A 16,964-nucleotide genomic window follows, 5' to 3' on the forward strand; every position below is an offset into this window, starting at 1 on the left:
TCTTTTTTTTAATTTTTAATTTTACTAAAATGAATTACACAACATAAACCTACTACCACACAGAAAAAATAAACAGAAAATATGATAAAATACAATTAGATATCACACAGTGCCACCTTCACCTTCAGGACCAGCATTATACTTCATTCAATCCATTTCCCCTCCAAAAATGCATTGTTTTTTCCCTCAGTGTATACCCCTTCCTTCTCCGAAATGCATATTCCAAAAATACATTTCATATTTTCTTAAAATCATTATTTTTAATTGGCCTCTTCTTATTTTCATAACACATCAGTTCATCATTAATTGCCATGTCCCATAATTCTCTATACCATTTCTCTAGGCTGAATTGATTATCATTTCTCCATTTTCTTGCCAAAATCAATCTTGCAGTCATAATCATTATTACTATTAAATCCTTATTTTCTTTCAACAGTTGATCCTTATTGACCAAATTCAATAATGCAGTTAATGGGGACATTTGAATATTTAATCCTATTATTTCACTTATTTCTTTAAAGATTTGATTCCATTCTTGCTTTCTTACTTCACATAACTATCACATATGTATATATGTTCCCTTCTCTTTTTTACACCTAAAACTCTAAAACTTTCTGTCTCTGTTTGTAAACAGACATCTTCTAATGTATGACATCTGTTTGTAAAACCTTTGTTCTGAGCTAGCCACCAAAGCTGTCCGGATGAGCTTTACATCTCTTGCAGAGGAGCTAAGATGTTAAGACAGATTGGTTCTGTTTGATTTTTGTGAATCTCCTAAGTATCGAAGTGCCAAATTTGCTAGCTCAAGACAAAGATTACGACCTGGGATGCAAAATCAGTTTCTTTATATATAAAAGTAGGGCTTGACTATCCTTTAGTCCAAAGGATAAAAGTACTTCTGGTTGTTAGCTATTGCTTTCAACAGTGTCATTCAAAATGTATTTTACTGGCCTGTAATTTTAACAGAAGACACAGAACCCTTTATTCATATGTCATACTCAGTAAACTACCAAAGAAGCATCAACGCTTGCATGTGTTCTTTGCTTAAAATGTGAATTTAAAAAGCTACAAGTAGAGATTTATAACAATGGATGGATGGATTGCACAATGATAGTGGCTACAGGAAGGAGATGAGGAGGAGGAAGAAAAAGATAGCAACCCCACCCCTAGGTCCCAAGACAGTTGGCTGTGAACATACATGCACTGCCTCCCCCACCCCACCAGAAGGGGTAAAACATCTCCTTCATCCAGTGTTTCTTTAAACTGTGCACAGCTGGCTGTTTCTTCAGATGACTTCTGTTGGCAGGGTGATCAATTGAGCATTCCACACAAGCAGTCAGTGGCCAAGGCTGCCGCCACAACTTATCCTTTCTGCACCTGTAGTGGGGAGTGCCACACTGCTGCTTTTTGCTTCTTTTCTCTACCAGCATTTAAAATATCACACCCACATGGGACTTTCTTCACAAAGCAAGAAGGGCACATACTGAGTTTGAGAAACAATACCATGGTTTGAAGGAGCACACCTCCCCATATGAACATCCCCAGGTTTTAAGACCAGTGGGGGGAGGCCTTTGTCTCCATCCTGCTTCCCCATCCCCAAGCCATGCCTAATGAGGGTATGAGGGAGGGCCTACTTCTGTAGCTGCTCCCTCACTGTGGGCCTGTCCTTCCGCAGTAAGGTAGATTGGTTTCTACTTTGTTGTTTTTCTGCTAACAGGCAAGCATGTTTTTCTTCATGTAACTGAATGGGTTGCAGAGCTTGGACTTTTAATGTGGACTGCTGCATTTTAATTTTCTTATTTTTCTCTTTGGTGGTTTTTTTTTTTAAATGCTTTGAATGGTTTAAATTGGTCTTTTAATATTATTGCATGCTAAAATGCATGTTAATATTTTGATTCGCATCTCTCTTTTTAAAATCATTTTGTATACTACCTGGGGGTCACTGCACGGGGAAAAAGATGGGATAGAAAAAATGAAAGCTATGAATATTGTTTTTGACATTGACTTGTAAATGAAAAGATTCCCAGTGTGGTGTAGTGGATAGAGTAAGAGCCTAGGACTCTGGAGAACAGGGTTCAGATCGCAGCTCAGCCACGGAAACTCACTTGGGGGTGGGGGGTGGAATTTGTAAAACCACTCCTTAAATAATTCACTTACCTTGAAAGCCCTGGCAGGGTCAGTTCTGACTTGATGGCACAGAATACATACACAGTAAATGAAATGAATCTGAAATACATCTCTGGATCTCTGAGAAATGACCAATAGATGTCAACATACACTAATTTTATGAAGATCTTTAGGATAGCTATGTCAGTTTGCTACAGCAAAAAAAGAAAGAGTCTTACGGCATCTCAAAGAGAAAAGCATTTAATCATGGTATCAATTTTCTTGGACTACAGTATACTTCATCAAGTGCACTTGGATCAGTTGACAGATTCTGATACACATGAATGAAAGGCAAGAAAGAAAATATCGAACTGTAATTAGCGGCATCAGAAGCAAGTGAAATGCGAAAAGTACCAACAATTATAGCTACTAACAAGCAGCAGTTGGGAAGGAAGATGAAACAAAAGGGAGCCACGTGGTCAATACAGAATACAAATTCAAGAGTGGGCAATACCTTTATAGACTATAGACCTTTACAGACTATTCAAAAAATTATAATACTATATGCAAGCTTTTGTGGATCGAGGCCACTTTGTCAGGCTTTTACCAGTGTGCAGTCCATGGTGAGCCAATTAATGCATGTATAATAGAATGCATAATCCACGAGGAAATTGGTTCCAAGCTCCTCTCCCTGCGGATGCTGAAAAATGCAAGTTATAGTGAACACTGTTAATAGTGAATGCTATACATACCATGGTTTCTGGCTCCTGTAATGGCCAGTTCTGGTAACTTCATCTTTAGAAATACAGTGGTGCCCCTCATAGCGACGTTAATCTGTTCCGGATTAATCGTCGCTATGCAGAAACATCGCTAAACGGAACGGAAAAAGCCATAGGAAGGCATTAAACATCGTTTAATGCATTCCTATGGTTCCCAAACTCAACGTTCAGCGAAGTTCCTCCATAGCACCGCCATTTTCGCGCCCTTGGTAAGTGAGGGCAGGGCGCGAAAACACTTGTGGCGGCCATTTTGGGCACCCGGCGGCCATTTTGGAACCGCCAATCAGCTGTTTAAAATAACATCGCAATGCGAAGATCGGTAAGTGAAATGCTTACCAATCATCGCAATGTGATGTTTTGCCTATTCAGAACATTGCAATGCGATCGCATTAGCGATCTTAAAAAATAGATCGCTATGCGGATTCGTCGTTAAACAGTGCGCTCGTTCAGCGAGGCACCACTGTACATATTTCTAAGATTTTTCTTTTAGCATTTTTAATGTTTTCAGATGACGGATAATCAGTGACTACTGACCCTGAAGATACAGGGGTCCTACTGTAGTGTAACTAAAAAGTCTCTGTCCTTTTTTAAGCCATACAAGATAGATTGGAATATCTTGCTGAATTCTTGTATTTTTTATAAAAACAGCCTAGGTAATAAACTAGAAAACATTTTCTTGAATGTTTCTGGCCTATTGCTAATTACAAGGCAATGCAACACAACAAAACCGCAACCCACATAACTGAAGCAATAAATTGATTTCTCATAGTTTACACTTTCTTCAGATGCTCAGCAGATTTTGCAGTTAATTTGGATTTGTCTCCTTTTCCTAATCAAGGTTATGTTGTTTTTCATCATTTCAGCTTCGACAGTCCCAGTCCTACTGCACAGATACGGAGTGCCTTCAGGAATGTGAGTAATAGGAAAGTCTAGGATAATTACTGATAACAGATTGTTACAAAGTAAAACAAGATGTCTGAATATGAAATACATGACAGTGATCATGTGCAGACAAGCATACTGTGACATACAAAATGCACAAACCAGGAAACTTTAGCTACCAGCTTTGGAACAATATTTAGCTGCTGTCTGACATTGGCTTCCTATCCCAGTTTCTTCTAAAACTGGTAAATGTAGTTTATTTCCCATCAGAAGAGATGGAAAATTCATACTTTAACCACAGTGGCCCAAACACTGTTGTATAGCTATGCCTTCGTAACTCAAAGATGTGCAAGCGGTTATGAAATTCATGCCAAGGCAGCTGTTATATTAATCAAGTAGTTCCTCAAGTGCAGTTGTGCAGCTAGTCGCACAATCAGTTGCAGATTCTGGCATGTATTGCCGGGTGCCTGTGCTTAACCCCCTGAAAGGTATAACTTTACACTATGCCAAGTGCACTAGGATTTCAACCACTGTGTGTGAAGATACATAATGTGTGAGGCATTTCTACTAATGTTCCAGTCTCTTGAGCAAGATGCCTATCCAGTTCCCACATCCTCAGTTTGAACTCCAGCATCCCAAGTGCTTCTTGATGGCCAGCTGGCACTAACCAGTCACAAAGTGTTGTGCAGGTATTTCATGTGCCCCTCCTTAACAGATTTCTGTATTAAGAAAAAGGATGGAAAACATGGGGAAGGGGACATCTGGATCCCCCAAGCTGCTGAAATTCCATAATGAGGCACAACAACTGCATGACGAAAGCTTCTTTTGGGATCCTCCCTTGTCCCCCAGCTTTCCCTTGTATCCATTTTATCCCTTTCTTTTTATTAAACAGAGCTGTGAAGAATGCATTGCACCTGGGACTCCCAGGATCGCCAGAGCAAAGAACCAAAGTGATTTTTCACTTTTAAAATGATGATTTTATTTTTTCACTTTTGACCAATACAAGTACCTTCACTTCCCATACATGATGTATTCCTCAACATCTATTATGTTAGGTGCCCTGTGATACTTTCATTCTTCCTTCTTTTCTTTTTTGTAAAATAGCTTAATAAATGTTAGCAATAATGTTATCAGAGGCCCAATTACATGGAAAATGAATGGATAACTGAAATGCCCACTGTGTTCAAAACATTATGAGGAAAATGATAAAATGGTGCATGGGTCTATTGCAACCCAGGGTCCTAATTCTAGTAGTTATTGTATCTTAAGACTCAATGTTGTCATGACACAATACTGAATGTGGCTTTCTAATACTGTATTCTGTTGAAAGCGAGAAGACTTGCTACGTAGGCTGTTAGATACTTTGGGCCACTTGCATTATTTACTAGGAGCCCAATATTTCACTTTCTGTTTTCTTGTCCCATTTTTCCTGATGGCCCGATGAGGAATGTAAACTTACATCATGGTAAGCAGTGTACTGCAGTGGTTTTTGTAGTACTACCATACACAATTTTTTAAAAAATGTGACTCTGATATAAGGAATTTAACATTAAACTGAAGCCATTTTGGAATCAGTTGCTCACCTTATTTGTAACAGGCTCTTTTTGTTTCTTGACCAGTACAGCTACTTTTGCTTCCTGTATTCCTGATATTCCTCAACATCTGTTGTGTTAGATTGATCTAAATAGTGATACCAATTTTTTAAAATATGCAACAGTTTGGAACAGCAGATGAAAATGTGCAGGAGCTCTAAGTAACAAAAAAAAAAAAATCTGAAGTCCAGTTAGCTGCCCCAAATAGAAAGTTCTTTCTGAATTCCAGATAAGCAAGAATATGTTGGGACTTAATCTCCTTATCTCATTTAGGCTCATTAGATTTTTGATTTCTAAACCATTTGCTGCATGCCCCCACTCTTCATTCCTCTGATTCTTTTGCTTCCTCTCTGAGAGCCAAGAACTGCAGCTGTTCTTGCTATGTCTACACTTTTGGGTAAAGGATGATGCACTGACTGAGGTCTGGGGTGGGGTTTGGATTGGGAATCAGGAAGGCTGTGGTTCAACTGAAGTCAGAATGATGTTTGCTTTTCTGTTACTACAAACAAATGCGTCAGTCATAAAAATCCTGGCATGAAGAGTGTTTCAGTGGATGTTTAAAGGAATGGGTGGTTTGTTTGTTTTTGCATCCTGACAACCCAAAGGAGAAAAATAGAGAAAAAATAGGAAATTTTCATTTAGCTTGGGATGACCATGCAGCAGTCATTTCCACCTTTTCGAAATCTTAAGGGATGTTTCAAGTAAAATTGGAAGGTTTTGGCATCCTTATACTCATAAAGCTGAGAAGAAAACATCCCTAGAACAGAGACTTGCACAGAAATTTAGGAGTTGGCATTCTTTGGGGTCTTTTTTTCCTAATGTGTTTCTTAATCAATTGTGTTTGCTCATTAAAACACAGATCCAACAGATAGAAAAACAACAGAATTGCCTGCCTGTATGAATATGAGAGAGGGGAAATGTGCCCACAGTAGCCTTTAATGGGCTAGAGATGATGTTACTATCATTGCTCTTGTATGTGCTGGTAAAATATATTAGCCACCACTTGTAAATACAATTACCAGGAATAAGTCTCATTGAACACAGTGAAAATAATTTGCTATTAAGTGGACGCAAGAGTGCATCGGAAGAATGTGAGCTATGAAATCTGCAGTTCAAGTGTTATTTTAGCCATAGGCTTTTAAGGCAACCTTAGGCAAGCTGTAGTCCCTCTGCTCATATATACACCATGAGAATAATGATAGCCTTTCCTGACAGCAACCACAAAAATAGTTTTTAAAAAAGTTTATGACATGGCTTTGACCATTTCAAATGTGCTACCTATTAATTTGTTGACTGTTCTAAATAATAAATATTTTTGTATTATTTTTTCTTAACTGTGCATATATGTAGTTTTAATATTTCTGCAGTACCCAGGGATAGCTGGTGGTCTAGGTTCATTCACTCTATAGTACAGTAAGTGACCAGAACTGTTTCACACAGGAAGAAAAAATCGCAAACTAGAGATTTATAAACTCCATTATTTAAATGCTCCCCTTTCTTAGCTATTTCCTAGCAGCTTGCTTATGTAGTTGCCAAATGAAGCTGGAGGGATTTATAACAGTCTGACAAATAGTCTTTTCACTAAAAGGCATGTCAAGCAGGATATGCTGGTTTGAGATACAGTTAGTCTGCTAGAGGCTATTTTGTTTCAGAGAAACCACCCCAGGTTGGAAACTGGAGTCTATACAATGTGTGCTTTTGTATGCATCTCTATTTGTTTTTTTATTTATTTTAACAAAAAGGCTGCTACCTGTAAGATTATCTCATGGGTTTTCTAAGCAGATGTATTACAAGCCGTTATATTACTACCAACATTAGGAGAGAAAGATGGAACAAGCAGAAGGAGAGGAGGCATTTGCAGGACAGTGGAAGAAAACATTGTCTTACTAAGACTTTTCCCAAAGAACGGTGGTAAATGCCTCTTTTAGTTACATGTTGCTGCCATATTCAGTGTTCTTTGGCATCATATGGCCAACTTTTTGAGTTCCTAGCAGCTTTTCAGTTCAGTCTAGGCTGAACTGGTGTTCTGAACAGTTGCACGATTAAATTAGTTTAATTGACAGATGTACCAATTACTTTGGTTGATAAGTGAGAATGTTAAACAACATACTTAATTAATTTTGAACAACACACACTTAATTTGGAAGCTGGTTTGGCTCTTATTGTTATTTTTATTAGGTAAAGGTAAAGGTTCCCCTTGACAATTTTTGTCCAGTCGTGTTCAACTCTAGGGGGCGGTGCTCATCCCCGTTTCCAAGCCATAGAGACAGTGTTTGTCCGAAGACAATCTTTCCGTGGTCACATAGCCAGTGCGACTTAGACACGGAACGCTGTGACCTTCCCACTGAGGTGGTCCCTATTTATCTACTTGCATGTGCATGCTTTCGAACCGCTAGGTTGGCGGGAGCTGGGACAAAGCAACGGGAGCTCACTCCGTCGCGTGGATTCGATCTTACGACTGCTTGGTCTTCTGACCCTGCAGCACAGGCTTCTGCGGTTTAGCCCGCAGCGCCACCACGTCCCCTTATTTTTATTAGGGACTGAAAATCAAACTGCTGAGGTGGCTTTTTTTGTAGCTAACTTATTTAGACTTCATGTTAAATCTTGATGTTCAGCACATTGTCTGAATTGAAAAAACACTGTCTCATTCTGATTTTTATTAGTCTGAGGTGGGCTTACAAACCATGGACTCTTCACTATTATCTGGTGCAATATCTGAATTGAGAAAATGTAGCTTATGCTTGTTGTTCCATCTTTATCAAGGTCTGCAGCATGGACTGAACGCTGAGAGGATAAAAACACATAGTTTATTTTTTTTCCTGAGGTATATTTACCTTCTCATTGGTGCATAGCACTATTCCGGGTGGTGTACATTTAAAAACCGGGACAAAAAGCAAAATGATATAACAAAATCATACTAACAACCAACAAAAAGAAAAAAATATAGAAAAAGTAAAACTGGTAGGAGTAAAAGATGGGCAAGATCAGGGGAAGCTGCCACCAAAAGTCTTCTGGAATAGATGAGTCTTCAGCAGCCTCCAGAAATTAGAGAGGGAGGGAGCCAGGTGTAGTTTTTAAAAAGTTTATCGGTTTTAAAAAATAAATCTATTTGAGCAAATTTTCTATTTTTTCAAATGCCTGTTTGTCTGTAATATTCTGTAATGTGCTTAATATTGCTATATTTAGAAAATTTTCTGTAATAAAGGCATTTAGCAATGCATGTCCTTGTGTGTATGACATGTATTTAGGTATGTATCAACTAAACCTTTAAAGGTTTGCAATTGCCACACAAAAATGGATTAAAATATTGCAGTTAATATTTTTAAACATCTACCAGTAAGTCTAAGATCTAAGCAATTTGTCTAGCAGTTGCCCAGGGTTAAAAGTATGTTTCAGGAAAGCCATTACTGAGGGTACAAACTGGAGGAAGAGGCCTCCCTTGCAGAGCCATAGTGAAGATACAGCTGGCATTCAACCAGTAAGTTTTGTATTCACACAGGGGCATCATCTTCTTATCCCCACACCACCCCCACCACCCAAAAAAGGATTTCTTGGTGGGTCACATGGCCTTAACCTCAGAATGTAAGAGGAGATGAAAAGATGGGGGAGAAGAGTCCTTAAGATCATGGTTTTGTGTTATGTCTAAGCAGGTTCTGTCCCATCTAACCATGATGCTTACAGACCTGTAAAGGAGAAAGTGCAAGGAAGTTAGCTTTTTTCTGCTATTGCTTGAACCAGTGAATACAAGGATACTAGAAAATTTAAGAAATTACTGGTTTTAGTTTTTAAATTCTGTTAAAATATAATTTAATTAATGTAACTTAAATGTAAATCAAATAGTTGCTAGAATCCTATTGCTATTCACAATGTTTTGTTGCAGCCAATTATAGCTGACTGATGAGGTGCTGGAATGCATCAGTCATGTTCCTGGCCACATGCCTGATGGTACAACTGAAATGCATCCTTGCACCTCACTGATTAGCCATGGCAGGCTACACAAACCTTAGATAAACACTAATGGGATTCAGGCCAGTATAACTATACATATATTTAACTACATATGTTAAGCTTTTTTGCATATTTTGGATTTGTGTATACATACTCATCTGAATTGGAGGCATCAATAACCCTGGGTCCTACTGCTGTCCCCTAAATTCTGTGGATTATTGAGTAGAAGATGACTACATTGTTTGCACTTCATAGTTTCAAAATATTGCACTAGCGTTAGGAGCCCTGGGAATGGAAGTTGAAAACATCAGTCTGATGGAGTGAAACAGGCTTTCAGAGATGAGGACAGATGGAATAACTGACACTGTGATCAATTTAAGAGCAGTTAAGGATGAAGTGGAAATGAAGCAGACAGCACTTAAGAAATAGTCATCTGTTTCTTAAGGCTAAGGTTAAGAGTCAGAACAGTGACTCGTTTGGGCCTGCGTTTATATGATGACTAAGTGCAATGGAACAGTTCCTGCTTTCATCAAAAACAGGCCTATGACCACTGCAGCAAAGCCACAAGAACCACCAGAGAGAACAGCATTCCCCTGGTAGAATATCAGGAGGCAGAGCTGTAAAGTGAACAGATTCTCCATGAAGCAGTGCTTTTGATGGCATACTCTAGATTTCTGTTCCAGTTGTATCCCTCATGAGGAGCCATGGCGGAAAATTAGAAAATAAGGTTTGCACTCTAGAGAATCTCACGGAGGCTTGAAGACCTATTTTTAAGAATAAGTCATATGTAAACAGACACAAAGAGGGAAACATAGTGTTGTGAAAAGCAGTTTTGATGCCCTCTATAAATACACACTGTATGTGATATTAAAAAGGGTGAAGGGAAATGGATTTCAAGAAAGCTCTTACGAAGAGTAGAAATTGGAGGGAGAGGTCTCCCTTGCAGAGCCATAGTGAGGATATAACTACAACACGGTTGTATTTTGGCTGTGGGTGCTGCATCATGAAAAGGCACTTTCCTCTTATACTCCCCTGCCTCCCCCCCCCCAAACATCAAAGGATTTTTTGGTCAGCCGTGTACTCTCAGCCTTAGAATAAAAGGACCTCTTAATTCATTAGTCTCCCAAATGAAATGATCTAAACGGATATAACAGTGAAGCTAAATATGACAGGAACCATATGTTGAGTACCTCCTTAAATGAAGTTAAATGGATTTGAGAACTAAGATTACTCTAGCTTCTCGTTTTTATTAGCCATCCTGTTCACCAAATGTCAGTTTCATTTGCCAGGTGACAGTTGGCATGTCAGTTCAGTCACTAGCACAAGTCAACTCCTAACTAGACATGGGGGTATTCATATACAAATACGAATGCTCCTGCACAGGTGGAGATAAGGAGGGTTTGCCCCCCCTGGGGCCAGACTGTCCACTCACCCTTCTGCTGCGGGTTCTGTGCTCCCTTCTTATCACTCTGGAGCTCAGGGTTGGCTAGCCACTCCTGGCAGGAGGTGGGATGGCGAGCCTCCCTGCCAGGCTGAAGAGTGGCTCGCAGACCGAGTGCTCTGGAGTGATTGGAAGGGAGCATGGAGCCTGCAGCAGCAGCAGCAGAAGGGTGAGTGGACTTTGTTTACTTTGTTTTCACATTGGTGTTTATATTTCATGTTTTCTTTTTTCATGTGTTTGTTTCATTGTGTTGTGTACTTGAATGATTTTGTCTACAGGGAATTCTCATTCCCATTCTCTGAGACAGTGGGGGTTAAACACAGCTCCAGCAGGGATGTGTGGCTTTCTCACCCAAGGATTCTGCCTGAACCTGATGGACAGTGCTGCCCAGCCCTCAGTTAATATTGCCACTTATAGCTTTTTCACCTGCCCTGATTAATAGAGGTGACTTGGGTTGTGCATGCTATTTATCTTTATTCTTCCTTCCTTTCTAGTGCCAGGACCAAACCCATCTGCTGATAATGGTATCAGTGTTACAATGATAATGGTAGGCTGGCTGGTTTTGGCACTTGTCTTATATTTGATGAGACCTGCCAACCTAAGAAGATCTATTACAGTGGAAAAGCCATCCAACCTGCATAATGTGAGTGTTTCTTCTAGTGCTTGATTTGACTGGGCTCAGCATCATAGAATGAGGTGAAATCTATATTTTTTAAAAGACACACACAAATCTTTTGAAAATCATGTAAGATAGAATTGTAATAAAATCATTCTTATTTACCTTTTTACAGGATGTACTGTCCTGGCTCAGTAGTAGTAATTGTTCCATTCTAATACTGTGTTTACCAAACCACTTATGTTGGAATCTGGCAAAAGCATAGATGAAAGTATTTTGCCACACATCTTGGCACTTTCAATAAAAATCAGGGTGGCAGCCAGTGGAAATCCATGATAATCTTACACAAAATAGGAGGCTTCCCTCTTCATTCTAGACCAGCACTGCATTTTGATAACTATTAAAAGATTTTGAGCTATCATGCACAGTTTGTTATGCATATATTGTTTTTGAGGAAGGTGGATCATCTTTACTTAGGGCTTCAGGAAAGTGAAAGAAGATAGATCTATTGCAGGTAACCTGTTGAAACTGGAATCAAGTCCAGACTGGGGCACTGCATAGCTTTACAATTAGGTGTAGTTTGAAACTGGGAGTCTTAGATCCTGGTTTGAATTAAGGGCTGACAAACATGGAAACCTTTTCGTTTCTACCCCAAAAAGACTGATATAAGGAATCCCTTTTCCCTGCCAGGCTTGAAGACAGCTTTGAGACCTGAAGGCTCCCAGTTCTGGATAGCTCACCTGGCTTGGCTACAGTCTGTCCCTTGTGTTCCCAGTTCTAGCTTTGCATTCCTTAGCAGAAACATACTGGAAAATATGTAGGAGGACCTTTAAACTGAGACCTACCTGCTTCTCTTTGGTATGCATTTCTCTTCTTTATTCTAATGAACTATATTCCCAAAATACAGGGACAAGAACCACCAGCTCCACCTGTTGACTAGAGCTTACTCGAAATACTGGACAACTTGCACGACCAAAAGAACGAAATTGACCAGAATACTCGCGAACCCAACAAAATACTGTTTTGTTCCACATATTTAAAATCTGTTTGCTTTTTTTCATTATCTTTTCTAGAAGGCTGCATTTGAATAATGGATCGTATGTGACAGTAGGCATTTTGGTGCGAGTTACTGGACCTAATGTCCTTGCTAACTGCAATTATATCTGAAAGGAAATTAAAATCTCTATATTTATGATCTGATCTTTTTTTAAAAAAATTGTTATTTTCCTACATACCATAAAAACCATAAAAACTGGGCACAGTCCACCAGCAGTGTCTCTGTGATCTTCGTACACCCTTTTTACTGGGGACTCTTATATAAGCTTCCAGTAACTTGTAACCATTTTCTGATCGTCCATGTAATTCTATTTCATTGATGCATTTTTATTCATTCTGTATTTGCTGAACAGAATTATTCTGGCACATAAAAGTTCATCTTCTGTTTATTAATATTACAGTGCATCCTTCTCTAATACAATGCAATATCAAATTATTGCAATGTTAGTAAACTGAAGTCTGAATAATTATGTGCCACATTCTAAAGCAGGAAAACTGATAAATAAAAACAGGTGTCTTATCACTTTCTCTGTAATAGACAAAATTCAGTTCAGAGCCACCATTTCTAGTCATTTTCTGCAGATGTGGGGTTACAGTGTACAGTATTTTCACATTGGCAGAGGGGCAGGAGTATGGTATGTAAAAGGGAGTGCGCTTGTGAGATTCCCTTTTCCCATAGTGTTTAGAAGTAGCAAGCACCATCTGTGTGCAATGGACTATGCCTAGAACTCCAGATAAGAACACATTGATACAATTTATTAAAACATGGGAAAGATCATATATGGCAGACACATTCCTTTTTGAAATCAGTGCAAGAAGATTCACCCTACACACTTACCTGTTGACCTTTAATGCCAATCTTTCACATGAGTAGCTGACTTTCTTATGGCTCAATCCTGCTACGCTGTCAAATGCTTTGAATAAAATTTATCAATTAGTGGTTCAGGGCAGTATTCTGTAAGCTGTGAGGTTCTATGACCACTGCTAGAACCATAAGGCCATTGAGAGTCTTTAAAGTTAGGTTCAATCCTAAACTTGCTTAGAGACAGCTGTTATTAAGATCAGTGGGGTTTATTTCTTTTCATTTCTCAATAAGTATTTGCGTGATTTTGTAACACTTGTGTCTATGTAATAACAACATTTCATTATTTATTTTTTGGTTTCTAACATCTTCACTTTTTTATTTTGGGGTTGCACCTTTAGAGCAAAAGTCCAGCTGCAATGTTTCTGGATGGCAACCAGCAGCTGGTAATATACAGTTGTAATGATCCACAAAAAATAGAAAATGCAATTTGCATATATTATACATTATTATAGTGGCTGATTGCAGTATAAAATCATGTTCTCACCTTGACTATATTCACAGGTTTTCCTTCTAACATATGACATATGTTAGGGTCACTTATAAGATCATAGATTACATAAAAGGAATGAGTTACAGAGAGGAAATGTTTCACATTTCAGATTTTCATGCCAATAAAATAATGAATAGTATTTCCAGCAACTATAGAATAAGGCAGTGGCACTGCATATTACAGAAAATGAAGAGGTAGATTGAGGTAACAAATTCTGAGCTATACCATTTGTGATTGCAGGATGTAGTGGGTATTACATTTCTGAATGTGCTTCCATGTAAAATGTCTCCTGCTAATAAATTAGCACATCAGAGTTGACTGTGCTAATTTATCACATAAACTGCGGTCCTTGCTTTGCTTGTAGAGAATCCAGTATATGATCCTTCCTTTTTTAATCTCCAGTGGCATAATCCAGAACTCTGCAACATAATGGACTTTAAGAATGGAAATAACTCGTATCCCCCCCCCCAAAAAAACTGAGTTTCTTCCCAAGAGGACTGCAGCAAACTGTCAAAATTATACCCTGTCTCCCCGAAAATAAGACAGGGTCTTATATTAATTTTTGCTCCCCCCCCCCAAAAAAAACCCCGCATTATGGCTTATTTTCAGGGGATGTTAATCTCAGAATAAAAATCTTAAACAAGAATATTCTCAGCATGTTTTGGGAGATGCCGTGACAGTTAAACTAGTTCCAATGAGTTGGGTGCAAAGCTAAGTGGTCTACTACAGGTCAAGAGGCTATGTGGTAGACTGTGGGGTTGATAGGACACCCTCCCCCCATCAGATACAAATTACACTGGTGGGAATTCTGCCAGGGAAGGTAGGTCTGTCTAATGGGGGAGGTTTCATGCAGCCCTGTCCTACCATAGCCTGCTGCATTTAGGAGGTTCCACCAGTTCTCAGTAGAGCATTCTCAGGGGGCATAGGGAGGAAAAGGCACAGAAGTCAGATTTAACCAGCCCTGTTACACAGACAATGCTTTATTCTTGATACAGTTCATTATGATTCACATATATACCACAAAATAAATATATTCTAACAAGGTTCTCAAACTATCTGTGAACTTTTCACTTCTGAGTGTATGGTAGAGGAAAGTGTAACAAATTCGCACAACTCCTTCACAGTTCAATTAAGACAGCTTAAATCAATATATTTACATTCATTTTTCCCCAGAGCTGCCATATAGATCCATCCAGTCCTAACATTTGCCCACAGTACGCACTAGGACAGTGTTCTTCACATTTTTTAGCTCAACAAAACACGTTCCACGTTGATTCAACTGCTGTGGAACTGCATTCAGAGTTTGGATAAGGGATTTTGGGAGATGTACTCCCCCCAAAAAGTAATTTTTCGAACCTCTTGACTGTTAGGATTTTGAGAAGGGATCGAAGGTGTATATATGATTTGTGTAGGATGCTGTTTGAATCTGCTGAGTGTCATTGTTGCTTTGTATGCACTAGCCTTTTAGAGCACATTCTCCGTAAAGTGTGAGGGAAGATTAATAGTAATAATAGATAAATACAATGGAATGTGGGCAGACTTTCAAGTAAGTTTATTCTTCATCATTGGTCTTACGAACTCAAACATGCTTCCAAGGAATCCCAATTTGCCAAATAGTTGAAAAACCTACTATTTTTAATATATAAATGAAGGAGACAACAGGTCTGATCAAGATAAAGAATGTCTACTAATATCTAGTGTATGTTTTGAGGTCGGTAAATTATCCAATAAGATGACCACATTCCATTTTCCTCTTGCTCCACTTAATATGTACATGAAGGGCTCTGTATATAGTTGGGGGACACTGCACAATGAACCCTGTATGACAATAAATTTTGTTTAGTGTTAAACTTCTTTAGGTTTAAAAGTTCTGAGCTCAGCCAGTAAGATGCAGAAGTTAGAGCTACTTGACAATAGAAAAAAGCCAGTTTACAATTTATACATTTGCTCGTAACATTTAGAATTATGTTTTCTGCTTTAAATGAACAAACCAGACACGATGTGAAAGGTCTATGGTCAGGACTTCTTCCACTTTTTAAAAAAAGTTATAATAACTTGTGAGGATGGCATTAGATTAGAGCTACAATGTGGTGAGTGTCTTTCTACAGTAGTTGTTGCTTGGAATGTATCAAAGTAGTCACTATGCTACTTTGTTTCCCAAAAGTAGCTGTATTTTGAAAGTAAATGTATCTGTTTAAAGTAATGCTATAATAAGCCATGGCCTGTGATACTAAACACATCTGTGCAGTTAAACTGTATTCCTGTAACTATAAAAGTAAGTTACACTCAATGTAACTACAACAGTTACCAAACCGTTACCACAAAAGGAGGAAAGGTATCTATTTCCTTAGTATAATTTAGCCCATTTATGCCTCAATTATTGCTAAAAAGGAACTAATTACAAGCAGTGTCTTATTTTTAACAAGTACCTTCCAAGTTCTGCTGTAACCTGATACTGCCTGTTCCTTTTTCTTAAATTAAACCACTTCCCTCCTGCTAAGTAGTTTTGAGGGAGATTTTAATTTATGGAAAATCCTATGGTGAAAGAGGATTGCAAAATTTTTCCAGCCCTAATCAGATCGTACCTAACTGCTTCTGTTAACTGTCCAGAAAACATGGGAATTCCTGATTAATTTTCTCTATCACATTTCCATATATGTCATATATGTCTAGGTGCCAAAATGAAACTTTGCATCTGTTTATAAAGTATTAGTATATCACTTTGCCTTATTTTAAAAGGATAATTTTCTGGGGCAAAAAAGATGCGTAATATGATGTGTAAATTGGTGGTTTAAATCATCCGAATCATGCCAAACAAAAATCATATTTGTGCCATTTAGGATTTCCTGTTAATATTTTGCTAAGATTTGGTAGGGGATAAAGGGCTTGTACTATGCACTTTTTATTGATCTAAATAAAGAGTAACCGTTAGTAACTCTTTGTGAATGTCTGATTTTATATATACTGAGTTTCTAGATCAGTGGTTCTTAACGTGGGCGATAATGCCCCCCAGGGGGCGATTTCATTTTTCAGGGGGGCGGTAGAACGAAAAGGGGCAGTGTGGGGGCGCTGGAGCAGAAGGGGGCGGTAGGGGGGCGCTGGAGCAAGCCAAACCAGTGAAGATGGCTGCAGCCTTTTTACAGTGTGCATGAATATATATTTTCCTCCAATTTTAATTTAGTTTCAGAC

General features: G+C 38.6%; 1 protein-coding gene and 1 long non-coding RNA gene across 6 annotated transcripts in view; both read left to right on the forward strand.

Annotated features, from left to right (window-relative positions):
* SMIM14 (small integral membrane protein 14) overlaps positions 1–16,710 on the forward strand; it is a 34,256-nt gene extending 17,546 nt beyond the window's left edge. For all 5 annotated transcript variants that reach the window (XM_020786296.3, XM_020786298.3, XM_020786297.3 and 2 more), the window contains 3 exons: positions 3,749–3,797; positions 11,243–11,391; positions 12,272–16,710. In XM_020786296.3, coding sequence (XP_020641955.1) covers positions 3,749–3,797; positions 11,243–11,391; positions 12,272–12,304 — 231 coding nt within the window. In that variant the 3' untranslated portion in view covers positions 12,305–16,710. The remainder of the gene's footprint in view (positions 1–3,748; positions 3,798–11,242; positions 11,392–12,271) is intronic.
* On the forward strand, positions 4,660–8,654 carry LOC144589413 (uncharacterized). The gene is made up of 2 exons (XR_013545502.1): positions 4,660–7,537; positions 7,897–8,654. It is a non-coding gene; the product is annotated as an uncharacterized LOC144589413 (long non-coding RNA).
* Positions 16,711–16,964: the final 254 nt, after the last annotated feature.

This window comes from Pogona vitticeps, chromosome 5 (assembly GCF_051106095.1).
Source record: "Pogona vitticeps strain Pit_001003342236 chromosome 5, PviZW2.1, whole genome shotgun sequence".
Taxonomy (NCBI): domain Eukaryota; kingdom Metazoa; phylum Chordata; class Lepidosauria; order Squamata; family Agamidae; genus Pogona; species Pogona vitticeps.